Source organism: Larimichthys crocea, chromosome XXII (assembly GCF_000972845.2).
Source record: "Larimichthys crocea isolate SSNF chromosome XXII, L_crocea_2.0, whole genome shotgun sequence".
Taxonomy (NCBI): Eukaryota; Metazoa; Chordata; class Actinopteri; family Sciaenidae; genus Larimichthys; species Larimichthys crocea.
In genome coordinates, this window is record NC_040032.1 from 1,171,839 (window position 1) to 1,191,754 (window position 19,916).

Below are 19,916 nucleotides of genomic sequence, written 5' to 3' on the forward strand. Positions count from 1 at the left end.
CAATCTGAGTGGTGTGTTGTGAGTGTGTGTGTGTGTGTGTGTGTGTGTGTTGTTTACTGCATCTATGATAGCTTTGGTGGAAGATATAACATATGGGATTAGTGACAAATGTTATTCGGGTCGTGAAGCACCAAATGGCGGGATATATTGAGTGCTGAGATTGATCCCAATTTGCTCTTGCAGTACACACATCCTAGGCAAGTGGACAGAGTTTCACAGATTAGGCTGAGCGACAAAAATACAGGGAGTGTGGTACCTTGTGTTGGCAACATCATATTGAGACTACATTCTCGTGGGTATTGTGACTGGGAATGGAATTTATATGATAATCAATACATCTCTTGGATGCAAGCACAGCAAGAACAGGATGAAACGCACACCAACAGCGAGCGTCTCGTGCGATGGCCGTCGCATACGCAATGACCTTAGAAGCGCTCCCTCTGCCTGGATTCTCAAGGTCACTCACAAATCCTTCTTTTCTTGCTGTACCTAAGATCCGTGGGTTGTCCTCGCCCTGAATTCTGTTTTTCATCAAGTTGCACAACACTTTTGGAACGTGTGTAGCAATGCACCTGTTGCAACAAGCCTTAAAACAATTACAGGGACTCGTGTTTTACAGCTCCAGGCTTCTAAATGGGTGAACTCTGAGAAACACAAGTGCAAAATAAAAAAGTGAACGCTAAGGGGATTGTTTTGATGCTCAATAACCACCAACAACCAAGTGCTAACAAATTAAGCTGTATACAGACCATGCAAATGGCATTTCACAACCAGCCCTGTACTGTTTTATTTTCAACTTCTTGCCAAACTTCAAACTCCATCACACATTTCATATTGTGCAGACCATGCAGTTTTGCATTTTCAGTGTTTTCCAGTGCAAAGTTATGGGAGCCGGCCCAAGCAAAGCAAACATTCACTCTGTACTTCTTACATTGTTCAAACAAACCAAAAAAAAATAAATCATAAAGCTAGCCACAGCAAAATGAACAACTTGAAGGGTTTATGTCTCCAATTACCCCTTTCCATTAGACTTCATTGCCAACTTCAGCTGCTGTAAAGTTCTTGTTGCTAAATATGGTCCGCAATTGCCTTACGAATCTCAGGATTCAACCTTGAGAGCCGGCTGACACACACAACAGCAAGGTCGCTGTGGGAATAGAGTTGGCCCAATACAATGAGATTACTCTCTTAACAGGACCTCCCCCTGGTGGAGGCCTATGATTGCAGGTTCACATAGCAACAGCAAGGATCGTTGTCATGTGCTGCATGTGTGCATGCGGTAGGTACAAGAACAAGAAGAGGAGATACGGCAGCGCTCTGGATGAAAAGGTGTGTGATGCATGGCAAAAACATGATGAAGTTGCAGGATTTATGAGCTTTGTGTTGTGCGGAGCCTAGGGGGCAGTTACTGTAAATATCATAGCTGGTGGGATAGTTTGAGTTATATTGTACGCCAAAAACAGATTCTGATGCAAGAACATGCAGAAAGAGAGGGAAGGCAGAGAGAGATGCGAGGAGCTGATTGTGTTGGTGTGTGTGTGTGTTGTGTGTGTTGGCTGGATTTTCAGCCCCCCCCCCGCCCCACCCCCCTCTGGACCAGGAACTTGGTATTTCTTGTCTCCAGAGGGCGAGGCAGCTGGAAAACAAACCATTCGCTTCCAGTCGAGCTCCATGTTTCTTAATGAAGTGAATGACCGCTGTTATTTATAGTATTGCTGGGATGTTGTCTTATAAGCACATAAACTTTCAGTGTAGACATGATTGAAAATAGAGATTTTCTTTCACAAATGCATTGATTGATATGAAACTCATGTTGCTGCCGCCAAAGCTAATTAGTTTAGCAATTTCAGCCTTCGTTGTATCATCCTAGTCAGATCATACAGTGTATAGTTAATAAAGTGGCTGACTAAAAGTAAAGAATGGCCCCTTTCAGAGAGTTATATTATTACATAACATATAAGTAGCATTTTAATATTGCTGTTAGTTGAGGTGGAGACAATTTTAACAATTTATATTGGGCCATTTAGTTTAATCTATAATTGCATTTTAAAGGCTGATCATACTCTGCTTTATATGTAAATCTGTAAGTAAAAAAAATATATGAGACAAATGTTGAGGAGTGAAAAGAAAAGTCAAAAGTATTTCTTGTAGTAGTAGTCTAGTTGAAATCAGTCTGGAGACTGTTTATTACAAACTCAGAATAGTACAATTACAGAACGTAAATAACATGTGTCGTCTTAGACCTGCAGATACAAGGGGCACGCTGTGGCCCTCACTTCCTTCACAAAGAAGACATTAATATCTCAGTTACACAGAATTCTTTCACAATCACTTCACATCCTTTAGCTAGAAGATGACCATATAAGGTTGAGAGGCAAAGTTCTGAACTGTTGTTTTCCAGGAACAGATCTATTTTCAACAAATACAATAAATAAAATTGATTTGATTTGATAATTTGAATCAATATATCTATTAAGTCACCAACAACCATTGACACTTGTTAACCTGTTAACCTGCATCTCTTTGGACTGTGGGAGGAAGTTGGAGTTCAAACCAGGAACCTTTATGCTGTGAGGTGACAGTGCTAACCACTGCACCACCATGTCCCCCTCATATATCATAGTATTTTTATTTTCTTTTTTTGCAATGATTTCTCTCCAGTGATTGTTTTGTAGTATGCAAACCATTTGTTGTCTTTTTTCTCTGATTCCAAACTGTTATACCTGATTATAAACTGCCTGCCCTGGCATTAATGCACTTAACTGAATAATTGCCATGCCAGTGAAGAAAGTCTGGATTATAATATGAGAGTCAGCAAGACAGAGAGTAAGGACATATCAGTAAATGAACAGAACAAGAGAAGGAGAGTAATTGAACTGAACTTGAAGCATTGGTAATTTATTTGTTCAGGACCACGGACGAGGTGAATTATTGAAGGGAAATTGAATTGAGGTAGAGAAAAGAGAGGCGATGACTCGGACATAAGTGGAGGAGTGAGAGGGTGCAAGGAGTGATAGAAGGAGGACAACAAATAGAGTTATTGTTTGTCGTGCCAATAAAGAACAGCCTATTTAGAGAGAGAGAGAGAGAGAGAGCTGTTCTGGCTTTCATCAGTCACATCTCGCAGTGGGAGGGGGGACTGAAGCGGCTGCCTCGGAGCTCTTCGGTAACGGAGACAGTAGACGGCACTGACTCACACCGAGGATCCACATCACCCAGCACATTTTAGACTCCACCTGACCTGCACCCTGACAGGATGAAGATGGTGAAGACATAGCCTGAAGGAACTTTCCTCTGCTGTGCGGGCAGTCTTCAATCCGCGCTGCTTGACAGCACATTTCTCTTAAATTGGGGTTTTGAACTAAAGTAAGAATGCATGCTGATCATAGACAGCGGACGGCGATGAACTGAAATATCACTAAAACACATCTGAGTGTGTTAGAACGGGACGAGGTGTTTTCACTCACGAGAAAACTTCCTTTCTGTCAGTGGCGGAGATTCTTTTTTTTTAGCCTCAGCTTTGTCCAAAATCACCCGACCCCCTTTTTCCTCCTTCACCTCCTCCACCTCCTCCAACCATCTCCACTTGAGAAAACAGCCACCGAGAAGACGAGACTCCAGACTGCCTGCCTGTCTGCCTGCCTGCCTGTCTGTCTGTCTGTCGGTCAAAGGGAATCAAAATAACATTTTAAGGATCGGATCCTCACAAGGATGCTACTCCCGCACAGACACTAGACGGTCCAAACAGCCGCTGCCAACATGTTTAGGCGAGGTAAGAGACACAGGATTCACTTCTGTCTGTCGCTGATGATGATGTGGCTGTTTGTTAGTGTCCATATATATGTGTGAGTGTGTGTGTGAGTTGGTATAAATTCTTGGAGCGTTTTATTTTTGAATATTCGCCTAAATGGAGTCTCAGAGGAGCCTCTCCGTGCTGCGTTAACAACTTGCCATTTCATTCTTTCCTTTTTACCCGCTGTCATGGCCGGGGATGGAAGAGTGGAATTAAATATTTATCCACTTCATGTAAAAATATTCTTAAAATAGCGAACAGCTGCCGCACTGCAGTTTGGAGGATTCTACCTGCACGAGGATGGCTGGTGCTGGGGCTGCGCGCGCCAGTGTGCGCGAGAGAGAAAAGAGGGAGAAAAAGAAAGCCAGGGCGCGAGGATGGGAATGTTTGAGTAAAAGTTTAAAATTGTGCTTTTCTACAAAAGTTTCACCCGTTTTAGGGGCACATATGGCTGGAGTGCGCGCGCGCTTGTGTGTGTGTGTGTGTGTGTGTGTGTGTGTGTGTGTGTGCCTGTGTGGTTACGTTGGCACGACAGATTGAGCCTACCAACAGCAGGATATTTTGACTTCAGGTTGCCCTACAGGGGGAGGAAAGGTGAGGAGGAGAGGAGAGGTGGCTCTCCCAGTGGACGAATGGAAAGAAAACAACAGCGCGCACCCAGCACTCCTGATGTTTACCGTCTCACTGTGAAGTTTTACCGTGTGTGTGTGTGTGTGTGTGTGTGTGTGTGTGTGTGTGTGTGTGTGTGTAGGCCTGTCAAATCCCACCAAATCCCCGCGTGTGTGTGACAAAGGAGAAGGTCTAGTTAACATTATTATTAGAAATGGACTCATTCAGTCAGAACACTGATGGGAAAAGTACACCCACAAAATATGCAACACGCGCAGAGACATTTTAAAGAGTAGTATTAGAAGTGGTGACTCATCTGCCAATCCACCCCACCACCTGGAAGAAATCAAAAAAAAAAAGAAAAAAAAGTGATGTGCCAGTGAAAGGCAGATTGGTGCTGTTTTGTGATGAGTGGAGCGCACGGCTGACTGAACCCTGAGAACATAATAGAGAACATTTTTTAATAGAGACGCTGGAAGTCTGTCATTTGTTATTTGAATGCAGCACCAAAGCTTAGGAGGGAAACAACACTCATACACCCATGCACATCATTACCTATTAACTTACTTGGTTGGCCCGAGTCAGGGCACAAGCTGGGCGAACTCATTAAGGGTGGGACCTAATAGGCTTGACAGAGGGCTGATTAGTGCTGTTGGGGTGTGTGTGTGTGTGTGTGTGTGTGTGTGTGTGTGTGTGTGTGTGTGTGTGTGTGTGTGTGTGTGACAGAACAAAAGAGAGACACTATGCTTGCTGGCTAGAGGGAGACAAGCTTTAATTTTATCTTCCTGTAATTTCAGATGGATAGCACACACCCATGTACACACACACACACACACACACAGATACAAGACGCACAGTGGTGATGGCTGATGCTTTGCTTTGTATCTCCTCCTACAAATATGTGGCTGTCAGTAACAATAATAAAATTCTGAGTAATTGTGCAGTCTGCCTGAGATACAGTTATCTATGTCTGTCACCTTTACCCAGAGTATCTCTCTGTGGTGGGATAAAACAAGAGAGAGAGAGGGGGAGGCAAAGGAGGATAAGTGTTTTTGTGTAATGAAACTCCCTCTCTCTTTCTATTTGTCGGTCTCTCATTCTTTCTCTATGTCTCTGCTTGGCCAGTTCCTGCTGCCAGCCTGCCTGCCAGAGAGAGAGAGAGGGAGAGAGAGAGAGAGAGAGAGAGAGAGAGAGGCCTGGCAGGCTGATTGGCTACTAGCTGGCTGGTTTGGGTGGGTGCCGAAGCTTTGTTTCCCAGCTTGTTTGAAGCTGGATTTGTTTCCCTTACTTGACTTTGCCTCTGTCTCCAACTCTTCAGTTGTCTCTCGCTTTATCTACAGTTTTTTCAAAGTCACGTACTGACTGTGAACAAAAAAACATGCCAAACCTGAAATGTTGTTATGAAAAGAAAAATTCTCTTGTATTAAGAAAGACACAAAAGGAAGGCTTCATCGTGTTCTGTCACTGACTCAGAGCTGCATTTTGATTTTTGTGTTTTCTGCTAGGCCTGCAACCAACAATTATTGACTAAGCTGCAACCTCCGTGGCTGGGAAATTAAACCAATGTTTAAGTGCTAAAAAAACTGTAATTCCCCGAGTGGCCACTTGAGGGTGGCTACAGAACATGTCAGTCTCCATTAGCTCCCATGTTGTTACAGCCTGGTACAAAAAACAGTTTTGATCTCTGTAGCTAATTTCCCCGTTCATGACAACTGTACTGAGGGTGAATTTATATACAACTCACCTGTTCACATTATACTAAGGCTTAAAGTTATGCAGGATTAACAGCATGGACGCGTTGGCCGACATAGTGGTGGCCATATTTTCAGTTTCAGAAACTTTGATATTATCATTGGTTTATAAATATTATAAATATTTATAAATGATTCATTTACACTTTTCTATTCTCTTGACTCACTGATTAAGAGCAAGAAATAAATGATGTTTTTAACTAATAATGTCCATTCTTATGCCAAAGCTCAGCATTATACTATGATTTTCCTCTTAAAAAACTGCAGATTGAATTAAGCATTTTTCCACATCTAATCCACCCAGATCTCATCTAGAAACACCATCATTCAGTGTTAGGTGATTAGAGTCAGAATGGGTGGATGAATTTAAGAGTAAACATGCGGGTGAAGCATCAGGGTCCTGACAGTGGTGGATCAGACAAACAAAGCAGCTGTAATTGATGAAAACAAAGGTTTTAAAAGCATTTTGATGGACGGGCGTTTCTAGAAACAGCGCCATAGTCTGCTGCAGCGCTATCATTTACTTTCAAACGAGGCCAAATCGTCTCAGCCATTATGGCATACTATTTAAGAATAAATATACAGTAACAGTGATGGCATCATTTTGAGGCTTTCTGAAGAGACTCCTGCGAGTGTTTATTAATCAGCAAACTGCTGTCCTCTGTAATTTTACGTTAGCAGTTTTTAGAGCTAAAATATAAGAGAACCATAGGAGTATACAAACATTTGCCAAATGGGCCGTGGAAATTGGACATTTGTGCTGGCAGCTGAACTGGAGTGAGGAATAAATTCAGTGATTTTGAAGTCATCAACACAAAAGTGTGATGTGCCAATTAAAAACGGTTGTTTGCCAATACAGTTTGTAATATCACTTAAAGGGTTAGTTTGGGTTATTTGAAGTGTGTTTGAAGGTATGAGGTACTTATCCATAGTCAGTGTATATGTAGACAGCTGTTGGTACACTCCCAGTTTGGAGAGGAAGTGTATGCTTAGAACATTTTCACTGCTTTACTTTATCATTTATGTTGGTAACATAATATCCTTATGGGTGGTACAGTGGTGCAGTGGTTAGCGCAGTTTTTGTAGATGGAGGCAGTGGTCACACAGAAAGATCAGCTGGAGCCTTTCTGTGTGGAGTTTGCACGTTCTCCCGTGTCAGCGTGGGTTCTCTTTGGGTACTCCGGCTTCCTCCCACAGTCCAAAGACATACAGGTTAATTGGTGACTCTAAATTGAATGTGAGTGTGAATGGTTGTTTGTCTCTATGTGCTCTGTGATGAACTGGCGGTTACAGAAAATGGATGGATGGATGATATTATTATATTGTGGGTTATTAAGTGACTTCTGTTTTTAAACTGGTTAGTGTCAATCCAAACTTTAATGTTTGTTGCTGCAGATCAAGGCAGTGGCCAGTCAGTGATCACGATATTCTGCGAGTTCAAATTAGGGTTCTTGTCAGTGAAGTCTGGTGGCTTGGTAGAGAGCAATATAACAGTTTCAATGACCTGTCAGACGTGAGCTGAAATACATTATGTACAGCAGTGCATTGCTTAGCTTCCGTGCCGGTTCACCTGTTTGCTTCTCCAAAGTGGAAGTGCCGAACCATCCTTGAACACTTAATTCAGACATTCAAATTTAAATTGTATTTAAATTTGCAGGTCTGGATTAAATTGCAACAACATGATTTTAAATTGAGTTTTGTGTGAGCCTCTTGCTTCTGCTCTCGGCCCACGTTGAAGAATATACTGTAATCTACAAAAATTTGCAATATCTGAAGTTGTGAAATGTTCTGTGATATTACCTTCAGCCATCATAATACACAGCTAACCTCAGATCAGCACTGAAATTCCCAGATCAATATCAATATATGATGGTAAAATTGCAAGTCACTGTTCATTCAGACCACAGCCTCAACCTCGCTCGAGGGGCAATGGCTTTTTCTGGACCCAAATGTGAATAAGGTCTGGCCTGATTACGAAATTTTCCAGCAGTATTATGGGGGACCTGTATGAAATAAGTCATCTTTAAACCTGCTTTCTCATAGGATGAATGCCATTTGATTGACGCTGTTCTAAACGTATTATCGTACAGTATATCTGATGGCATTGTGACAAAGCGTAATGTCACATCCCCTCTTGCTGATCTGACAGTTGTGTTGGCACACATACATTTTGCCTGCAGGCCATTGTTAAAACTACAGTGAAACAATTAGAAGCTGCTGTTGCTGTTTTGTGTCAATCTGAGTGTGTGTGTGTGTGAGTGTGTGTGTGTGTGTGTGTGTGTGTGTGTTTACTTGCATCTATGATAGCTTTGGTGGAAGATAATAACATATGGATTAGTGACAAAATGTTTATTCGGGTCGTGAAGCACCAAATGGCGGGATAATTGAGTGCTGAGATTGATCCAAATTTGCTCTTGCAGTACCACCATCCTGAGGCAGTGGACAGATTTCACAGATTAGGCTGAGCGACAAAATACAGGGAGTGTGGTACCTTGTGTGGATACATCATATTAGACTAAATTATCGTGGGATTTGATGACTGGAATGGAATTTATATGATAATCAATTACATCTCTGATGCAAGTCACAGCAGAGAACAGGATGAAACGCATCACCACACAGCGAGCGTCCGTGCGATGGCCGTGCATATCAATGACCTTTGCAAGCGCTCCCTCTGCCTGATCTCAAGGTCACTCACACACTCCTTCTTTCTTCTGCTGTATCCTAAGCTCCGTGTGGTCTGCCTGCTGAATTCTGTTTTATCATCAAGTTGCACAACAATTTTGTGGAACGTGTGTAGCAATGCACCGTGTTGAAAAGCCTTAAAACAATTACAGGGACTCGTGTTTTACAGCTCCAAGCTTCTAAAGTGGTGAACTCTGAGAAACACAATGCAAGAAATAAAAAAGTGAAACGCTGAGGGAATTGTTTTGATGCTCAATAAACAAACACCAAGTGCTACAAATTAAGCTGTATACAGACCATGAAATGGCATTTCACAACAGCCCTGTACTGTTTTATTTCAACTTTCTTGCCAAACAAACTCCATCACACATTTATATTGTGCAACCATGCAGTTTTGCATTTTCAGTGTTTTCCAGTGCAAAGTTAATGGAGCCGGCCAAAGCAAAGCAAACATTACTCTGTACATTCTTACATTGTTCAAACAAACCAAAAAAAAATAAATCATAAAGCTAGCACAGCAAAATGAACCAACTATGAAGGTTTATGTCTCAATTACCCTTTCATTAGACTCATGCCACTTGCAGCTGCTGTAAAGTTCTTGTTGCTAAATATGGTCCGCCAATTTGCTTACGAATCTCAGGGATTCACCTTGAGAGCCGGCTGCACACACAACAGCAAGGTCCTGTGTGAATAGAGTGCCCAATCAAATGAGATTACTCTCTAACAGGAGCCCTGTGGAGGCCTCTGATTGCAGGTTCACATAGCAACAGCAAGGGCTAGTTGTGCATGTGCTGCATGTGTGCATGCGGGTGGTACAAGGAAACAAGGAGTGAGATACGTGCAGCGCCTCTGGATGAAAATGTGTGTGATTGCATGGCAAAAACATGATGAGTGCAAGGATTTTATGAGCTTGTGTGTTTGTGCGTGAGCCTCGGGGGCAGTTACTGTAAATATCAGAGCTGGGGGATAAGTTATGAGTTATATTGTATACCAAACAGATCCTGATGCAGACATGCAGAAAGAGAGGGAAGGCAGAGAGAGAGACAGAAAGAGGGACACAGGAAGAAGATTAGCGATTATTTGGAAACAGGAGGATAAGGGAACACAGAGAGACAGAGTGGAGCCAGCGGGAGATAAAAACTGAGCTGACAGAAGCTGATTGTGTGTGGTGTGTGTGTGTGGTGGTGTGTGTGTGGTGGGTGGTGCTGATTTTTCTCCCCCCCCCCCCCCCCCCCCCTCTGGACCAGGAACTTTGGTATTTTCTTGTCTCCAGAGGGAGAGGCAGCTGGACAAACCATTCGCTTCCAGTAGCTTCCATGTTTGCTTAATGAAGTGAATGAGCCGCTGTTATTTATAGTATTGCTGGGATGTGTCTTATAAGCCATAAACTTTCAGTGTAGACATGATTGAAAATAGAGATTTTCTTTCTCAGAATGTCATTGATTGATATGAAACTCATGTTGCTGCATGCACAAAGCTAACTTAGTTTAGCATTTCAGCCTTGTTGTATCATACATAGAACTGTGAAAATGTCAATTAGTGACAGTATGGGGAGTTATGTGTTTGAACTGTTTCTTAGCAAACAGCAGTTAAGCTGCCTCCATGGCTGTGAAGTAAGGCTAATGTGGAAGTGCCAAAAAACTGCAGTTCCTCTTGTCGTCCACTTGAGGCTGGCTCCAGAAGTGAGTCAGTCTCCATAAGTCCCCATGTTCAAATGTCCAACTTCACAGCAGAAATAAACATGTTTACAGCCTGGTACAAAAAACAGTTTTGGTCTCTGTAGCTAATTTCCCCGTTCATGACAACTGTACTGAGGGTGGATTGATATACACCTCACCTGTGGCTCAAGAGGTAGAGCGGGTCATACACTAATCAGATTATCGGGGGTTTGATCCCCAGCTCCTTCGGTCTGCATGTCGAAGTGTCCTTGAGCAAGATGCTGATACTGCTTCCGAAGGCGCATCGGTGTGTGAATGGTTAGCTCCTAAAACTGATGATGTAACTAATAGCTAATGCCATCAGTTAAATGGTTAAAAGACTTGAAAGGCACTTTATAAGTACAGTCCATTTACCAAATAAATAAAAAAGACATGTAACTTCCCTGCAGAACCACAGGTTTCCTGTCATGAATTTGTTAAACAAATGAGATATAACGTGTCAATTAATGCCCTCCAGAGGTTATACAGAGGATACTTTTTTTCACTCTGGACAGAACAAGGCTAGCTGTCTAACTAATGCACCATTAGATTGATTGAAAATGTTGGACTGTTCCTTTAAACTGAAGCCATCAGCCTACACATAATTGTCAACGTACTGAAACTAACCTTGAACTCAAACAAACAACAAACAAAAGTTCATAGTTTCTGATGCATTAGACAAAAAGTGATGCAGTGTTCTCGATAAACACTCACCACAGAGCACGTTTCTGCACTCTCACAAAAAAGAAATAATCTAATCCTTTGTGTCTAACTCCCATGCAGGATATATCTCCTCTATCCCCCACTCTCTCCCTCTCAAATCTCCTCTCCTCCCATGTCTTCTCCTCTGTAGCTGGTTCGCTCTGTACCTGTTGAATAATTGATAGCTGTTTTGGTTTCCGATAAGGCGTTTGGGGTCCACAGCTCTCAGCAGTATGGGCTTGCTGCTTTCCTCACGGCAGATCACACAGCTCCAGTCCATCTTTTCACTCGCCCTCTTCACTCTGCCTCCCTCCTTTTTTATTTTTATCTCATTTTATTATTTTTTATTCCACGTGCCAGTTATTCTGATATATGCCGTTCACACTCTCTGTGATATGTTTGCATGCATGTACTGTATTGCAGCCAACAGCTCCTATTCTGGGTTTTATTCTAGATAAGCTCTTGATATCCATCCGATTACAAACAAGCCTGCAAACATAAATAAGTGGATTTTTTCTGGATATTACCATGGAAACAGAACTCGAAGAGACAGAAAAATAAGTCAATAGGATGAGATTTTCTAACATGCCTCCGTAAAGTGTCTCTAACTGCAGCAGTCCTGCTATCACATGCAGATTGTTGCATGGAAGTTCTGGCATCACAGCAATTAGTGGCAAACTCTTTCTATACTGTATACTGTTTCTATACTGTCCATATTCCTGACACTGTTGTTCCTCTGATATTTCTTGAACACAGAGGGTTCTTCCTCCTGAAAATTATGTCATTTGATTGGCCAATCAAGTAGGTGCACCATATTTCTACAGCTTACCTGAAGATCATCACAGTGAAAGACACAACTCTAAAGCCTTCAAACTCATGGATCTGTTACTCTGACTGGCCTTATACTGTATTTAATTGTCAAACCACTACAAAGGTTACCTGACAAGGACCTCTAGTGGATGTAGATGTAGCATGACATTGTTAGAGCAGTGAGGGACTTTGTAGGAAGGAGGTCTGGGTGGATAGCGGAGTTAGCAAAGTGTGAGTGATTTCATTGATATATTGAATCATCTAGCATCTAGTGTTATTTTACCTCTGTGGAGTCCTGTTGTCCTGATTTGCATTTAAAATTCTCATCAAAATTCCAACCTCTTTTATAGTTAACAAACATGCAGCATTTCATCTCACATTTATTCACAATGAAGCAGTGTTTGTGCCTCATAGATAAAAGTCATTTTACATTCATTATTTACGATGTTTTGTCTATCCCCTGCAACAAATCTCAAATGGAGCATTTGGGTGTCCCAAAATGTAATAGTGTATTAATATGCATGCACAAACGCTGCCTTACAACCTTGCTTCTTTACTGGTTCCCTTGGCTCCTCTGCTTTTCTGTCTCGCTCTCTGTTTTCTGCTACCTCTGTGCAGTAAAGTGTTTAGAGCCTCTATTGGCTGTTTCCCAGCATGTGGGGAATTGAAGGAGACGGGCTAAAGAGGGAGAAGAGTTCATCAAACCCAGGACAACAAGTCAATTCACCCTGATTTACCACATCACTCCCCTTCTGTCCCATAGTGTTCCTATACACTTAGCTGAAGATGTGTGTGTGTGTGTGAGTGTGTGTGTCAGCAAATGCATAATCGTTGCTCCCGCAGTCACATGCAGACACACTCACAAGCTCTCTTTTACATTTCCTACCTCCCTCTGTGTACTGCAGCACAGACAGACAGGAGCGGCAGCAGTAGCAGGTCTTACATAACTACATCACTGCATTAACGAGCCCATCTGCCTCCGACTGGTGCTTACACTTCGAGTTAGAGCTCCGTTGAAATGATGCACACGAGTGCGCAGAATACGAGAGCACCTGAGCCGTCCGTGCAAGCAGACTGACCAGGTGAAAGACTCCACTGAGCACATTTTCACTGTTTACAAGGAGATTTTCCTCCAAATAAATGAAACATGAATGCATGTCATTTGCAGTTTTATTGCAACTTTTGAACGTTGAAGTTTCAATCAAGGCAAAAAACCTATTGGCATACACTCAGTTGCCAGTTTATTAGTTGCTGCCAGTTTACAGGCTAATACAACAGGCTTGCATTAAATCTTAAACCCTTCATGACGATTGATGAAAATTAGAAACACTTCATGTCAGTATAGCAGCTTCAGTAATGATCATATGTTTGACTATAACAACTCTGTAAAACACAACTGAACAGGACTGCTCAGTCAGTTAGCTTTAGTGTAGCTGATAAACCGACAACAGTGTACATCTTTCATCTCATCTTTTCTTTGAATTGTTTCTGTTCCTCTGTCTAGAGCTGAAACAGCCGGTCAGATGATAAGTGGAGTGACAGAAAATAAGTCACCAACAAGTATGATTACTGAGTCATTGCCAGTTGGCATTTACTAAGCAAAAATGTCAAACGTTTCTCTAGTTCCAGTGTCTTAAATATAAAAATTAGCTTTTTTCCTCTGTTGTTTGAAGAAACCACAATGGTATTTTTCAGTTTTCAGATGTTTTATTAATTAATATTTAACAGCTCCGCCCCTGTCACATACTTCCTCTGTTCTGTTTTAGGGATCTGGGTTGTACAGCAACACACACACACACACACACACACACACACACACACACACAGGCATTTGCCAGGACCCACCAGTGAGTTTAATGAATTTCATCCCGATCCATTTCTTCTGATGCTACATCCAAGTCCTGACTAAGTTCCTAAATTAGCTTGGGAACAAACAGGGAAAAGCCAAAAAATGACTTCATATTGCAGAAAAAAAAAAAAAAGCCCACACATAGGTGCACCAGCACTCACCACACAAAGACACTGACGCATGAAATGGCTGAAATTAGAAGAAGCTTCCAGTTCGTGGGAGTTCGTGTTTGATGTGTGCTTCAGAGTGACGGGAGTAAGTAAAGATAGAGTGATGTGAGAGAACAGGAGATGAGAGACGTGCGAGAAAGTGTTGTTTGTCTGCTGCCACAGCTTGTTTGTGTCTCCGGTCTGAGTCTCATTATGGCATTGAAGCTCTTGTGATCTTATGTATTTGTGTGTGTGTCACACTTAGCCTTACATAATGATCAGGTTCTCAGCTGTGGACACTGTACAGATGAATCCTATGGCGGCCTTTAATTGGATCAAGTGTGAAGGTTTTTCCGGAACACGGCTAAAATAAAGTGATCACAGACAAACGTTTACGCAGCTGGAGAAGTCCTAAACGTGCACTCAGTCTGATATTCAAGTAAATCAGAATCATTATTAAACATTACAGCACAAACACACAGTCATTCTCATGACATTGCATTTATATTTTCTGCAGTGCTGACAGAATGAGTGAGTCAGAACAATTCAGATAGGATTTTACATATTTAGTTTGGAGCCATATTGAAATCAAAGCTATTTTTAGAATGTGCTGAAGGATGTAGAAATAAAATAAATGAAGTACTATGCACGGTACAGTGTACATACGATATCAAGGGGATAAATTCGATACAAATACTAAAGCAACCTTTATGCCATCTGCTCGCATGTTCAGCAAATTGGAAATGATTTGTACGTTATGGGCTCAAGGTAGAGGCTGTAATAATCCATAGTGAGTTTTCCTTTTATGTAGCGAGCTTTGATTTTATGTTAGTCATCATTCAAACGGTGGATCATAGCTGGGAATTAAACATCTCATTTATGACATGTACACAGTTCATTTGCCTTTGAATCATGGAGAGATTACCACAGGTTGATATCATAAGAATGTTCAGTGTGTGCTGAGAGAGAGAGACAACATTAAATATAGTGCGCTTTAAATAAAAGTGTCAAGATGGTATAGCTGTTGTTGATAGAGCTGCTTTATGGCTGCGCCGCTGTCCCATGTAAGTGGTGTTTATGGGAGACTTGTCCCTGCAGCATCTGTGTCAGAGGGTGCCAGTCCAGTTAATATAGAGGGTTTGGGTCTGTTAGAGGATGATTAGTCCAGTGTGTGCACGTGTGTGTGTGCGTCACAGTGTTACAGAGGGAGGAAGGGTGAAGACATCCACAGCGCACCCTCTGAACTCCCTCTCCCCCCTTTAACCAATACTGCATTAATCTTCTTAAGCTGTCAGCATGACCTAAAACTGATGATACACAAGTGTGCAGAGAAGAGGAAAAACTCCCGCCAAGTAGACAACAGCTTGTGACTAATAGTGAGTTTAGCACAGCTCAACAAAGCTCATAACTGAGTTGTAGCACCATCACCTTGGCACAATTCAATTACTGCTTTGAGAAAGGTGCTTACCTCAGATGTTTCTGCTCACTCGTAAGTCAGTCCAACTCTCTGCCTGCTGTGTGTGTGAGTGTGTCTGACCTCCTGCTGAACCTGAGCAGGCCAAAGAACACTGACTTCTGAGACCATTCCTTTTTCTTTTTTTTTCCAGATGTGCAATTTAACAGATGGCACCGCTGGCTCATAAGTCAATGTCAGCTCACCCACACAACACAAGACACTCATGTGGTTATGCAGGTGTGAGTTAATGAAAGGTGTGCATGAAGCGGTGTGAAGCAAATGCTGTAACACCGTGGAGGATGTGTGAAACAGCAGAGAAAGGAAAATGAGACATAGGACAAGAGATTCATGCTGACGAGCTTCACAGGGCAGAATTTCTTACACCTCTGCCTGCACCTGATATTTGTGATAACACATGTCTACCTGATAATATGGTGAATTCAAAAAAGCCTGCATGACCTGTGCTGTTGTTACTATTACAACCATGCTACTGCCCCAATAAGGATCTGGCTACGCTGCAGTACAGCTGTCATGAAGATGGGCTACTTGCCCAACTACACCAGCTGTGCCAGCCCAACCATCACTTAATCACCCTGGGAGGGAGGGAAGGAGGGAGCAGGGGGGACGAGTTGTGAGGTTAAAAAAAGAAAGAACAAGTTGTGAGGGTGAGGAAGTTAGAAACAGAAGAAGAAAGAAAGCTGGTGAAAGCAGAGAGGAACAATGAAGGAGATGAGTAAAGAAGCGGTGAGGGAAGAGGAGGAGGATGCAGATCCTACTTAAGCAGGAAGGAAAAGGTGATGGATTTAAGAAGCACAGGGATGCAAAGGAGGAAAGGATGCATGAGAAAAGCAGCGAGGTGTGAGACGCATGAAAAAGTGGAGCAAGGTGGGAAAGGTCTTGACAGATGAGGGTGGGGTTAGGCTGAGTGTCGGAGGGAAAGAGTGATGGCAACGAGAGCGATAAAAGGAGAAGAGGAAAGGTGAGAGAGCGATTTGTAAAAGGAGGTGAAGGAACCGAGGTGGTGAAAAACGCTACTTCCAACGCTGCAGAATGATGAAAAGGACGAAGGGCATAGTGTGAACGAGATGGAGCGGGATGGAGGAGAAGATGATGTCAAACATGTTTTAGGTCGATTTTTCAGCCGGGTGGATCAATACCGCTGCAATCAATCTTGTAATAGCACGAGCAGTATGCAGCCACACAGCACGCAGCAGGGTATTTAGCACACAGCAACTTCTGACAGACTCTCAGCACCTGCTCTGACTCCGAGGTCTGACTGCACTTAACATCTCTTAATGAACTACAGCAAATGTCACAGTAAACATTCAACTGAGGAGGAATCAGATGACCTTTAAAGAAAAACCCCAAACATCATTATTGTGCATCTGCCTTTTTCTCTCTTTGCTACCAACTGACTGATCAAACTATCACATTCCTCTAACACGTCCACCTCTCCCTCCTCTCTCTGAATATGTGTGACTAACAGCACATCAGGCAATGACTCTCAAAGCAAATTATCCGTCCCCAGGGCAGATTTGTGTTGCACTGCTCCAGATTTAGGACAACAGTTCATTTGTCTGTACCGTAAAGACAGATTATTCTTTATCTTCACACTGCGTAACGATGATTCGACACTGATGGAACGATGTGCAAATGTTTAACTTAAACATATTTGAGTTGAGGTGAGTCGTTTTGCTCTAACCCGATCAGTCAGCAGCCATTGATCTGAGCACATGAAATCCTGGAAAGCTTCAGCCTGTATTGAACAGAATCACATTAATTGACTCAGAGCTTGCAAAAACTAATTGATATGGACAACTCCCACGAGCTGCTGCTGCAGCACTGCAAAGACCACTCTCATTCATTTACATGGTAAGTTACCTGAGGCTACGAGGGCTGCGAGAAACAAAATATTGATTTCTGGAACTTCTAATGGGGATCAAAATAAACCATGAAAACAGAAGACTAATCCGTTTTTATTCACCATTGTGAGAAAATGTGAAGAACAAAACAAATTAACAAAGAAATGAAACATGAAAAATGCAATCATATTCAACTGACACTAACACAGAGCGCCAGAGTTCTGCCCACCTCTCCTCTCCGGGTGTGTTTTTCCCTCTGCCTCCTCCTACCTGCCCCGTCTCTCACCATCTGCCTCCTCTGCTAGTCTGAGGGCCCTTACACACCGAGTTCAGCGACAGATCAAGACAGCTACATCTTCCTCAAATGTCATTCCGCGAGCATTTCCCCAGACACGCTCATGGAAGAGCTTTTCCATGTAGTCACATGTGCATGTGCGCTGCTGCTTGCACGACGCATGGGAGCTAAGCCTGCTCCTGAAGACGACGTATTTTTTTGTGTGGAGCAGCAAGAACGATAACCAATTATATCTCATGTGTATGTCATTGGTGTGTTAAAACAGACACTGTGCTTCCATGCTGAGAAGTGAGGTACAGTGCATTGTTCAGTTAAAATGGTCCAAACTATTTGGATGAAGTAACATGCAATATAGATGCTAAAACTCTAAACAGTGTCGCATCATTATGCTTTTCTCTTTAGCTGGGTATTGTTTACCACCACACCCTCCAACAGCCATATTTCTCCTCCCTGCTACAATCCCTCTGTGTTAACCCACGAGTCCCCCGTGGTCCAGAGGCAATGGAGCACAGGCTTACCTTAAAGAGTTAGCATGGTAATACCTTCTGGGATCGGAGTCAGTCAGCCAGGCCGGAGCAGAGTTAAGCCCTTGCTCTACTCACATCAAAGGGGAAAGGGCCATCCACAGCAATCTGAGAGAGAGAGAGAGAGGGAGGGAGGGAGACAGAGAAGGGAGGGGGGAGGCTGTCATATATTCCCTTTATCACAGAGAATTTTATGGTTCAGACCTGTGATTCTGAGGGGAATTTTATGGCCTGACCAAAGATGGGCAGCTTCAATTCAAAAGTAGAGCTGTCTCATCACTTCCCAAAATGTGTGAAAAGTGTGTGTGTGTGTGTGTGTGTGTGTGTGTGTGTGTGTGTTTGTGAGTTTAGGCCCATTTGTGCCAACCTTACCTTTCTTTACTTTAAAGGCATATTTTATCATCCTGACACTTTATTGTTTATCAATCCTGCTTTGTACAAGCTGATTCATGCACTGCCGTTGCCATCCGCTCAGACAGGCATTTTTAATTTGAACACGATAAAAATATCAATCCATTTTGGGGACAAAGTTGCGTTACAGGTTGGATTTCATGCGTCATTTAAAAGCTGGCATCCTTGGCACACATACCAGCGCCATTACTTTTAGATGCACTTGATGTTTAATGGATGGATTATCCGATTACGCTTGTTTTCATAGTCTGACAGAGATATTATGACATGATGACGTAGGCACAGTGACATACCATAAATGAACATTGGAGTAAACACACCAGTCACTTTGCATTAATGAAACATGTCCTCTAGAGATTATTCATATTCAGTTTTAATTATGAGATGGTCTCACTACACAATAAGCTTCTTATCGGACTGTGGGCATCAGTTTATTGAGCCACTGACACACACACACACACACACACACACACACACACACACACACACACACACACAGCACCTAATGCAGCATTTCTCTTCAGAATTCTGAGTAAATGCTTTGCATTAATTTAAAGGCCCCAAGAAGAAGACATTTTCTCAAACAGCATCTTACGATGAGTGAGTGCTACACGAGCACAAGGCTTCCTGCCAAACTTTTGGTTAAAGAAAAGAAAGAAAGAAAGAAAGAAAGAAAGAAAGAAAGAAAGAAAGAAAGAAAGAAAGAGAAAGAAGATGAGTCACATATTTCTGTACAGGTTTGGATTCTAATGCAGTTTTGAGTGTCTTAATAAATATCAACCAAGTGTGTATTTCATGTAGTCATAAATATTTAATGTTACAGAGAAAGACTCCCAGTTTGAGACCTCGTTCTCAGGGGTTTTATTACATTTTGGGGGAAACACAGATTACTTTTATTACATTAACATATCAAGCCGGTGCCATGGATTTCGCAGAAACCTTCACACGCTGACTGCAGAGAGACAAGGACACAAGGACTGTCTAATACTTACATACTAAATCACCGCCTGTGATTGTGGTCATAAACACAGTGACTGTGTGTCCTTACAGTGTACTTCTGTGTCTTTCCACTTCATAAATCACAAGTCAGTGGCACATCTTTTGAATATTTCTCCACATAATTAAATTTACAGGTATTGACAATGCACTTTGTGTCACCAATAACAACAGCTCGAACAGACGAATGGCCCATCACAGATGAAGTAATGTCACACGGCAGTATTTCTATTACAGCTAAATACTAAAAACGTCAATGAAGTTTCAGTCGAAGGGCGAGAGCTTCCCACTGGTGCTGCCATTTTGACTAACATTCACCAATTATAC

General features: G+C 42.3%; 1 protein-coding gene across 1 annotated transcript in view; it reads left to right on the forward strand.

Moving 5' to 3' along the window:
• The first annotated feature begins 3,102 nt into the window (after nt 1–3,102).
• rtn4rl1a (reticulon 4 receptor-like 1a) overlaps nt 3,103–19,916 on the forward strand; it is an 80,774-nt gene continuing 63,960 nt past the window's right edge. Inside the window, exon 1 of the mRNA XM_019261294.2 lies at nt 3,103–3,772. Coding sequence (XP_019116839.1) covers nt 3,760–3,772 — 13 coding nt within the window. The 5' untranslated portion in view covers nt 3,103–3,759. The remainder of the gene's footprint in view (nt 3,773–19,916) is intronic.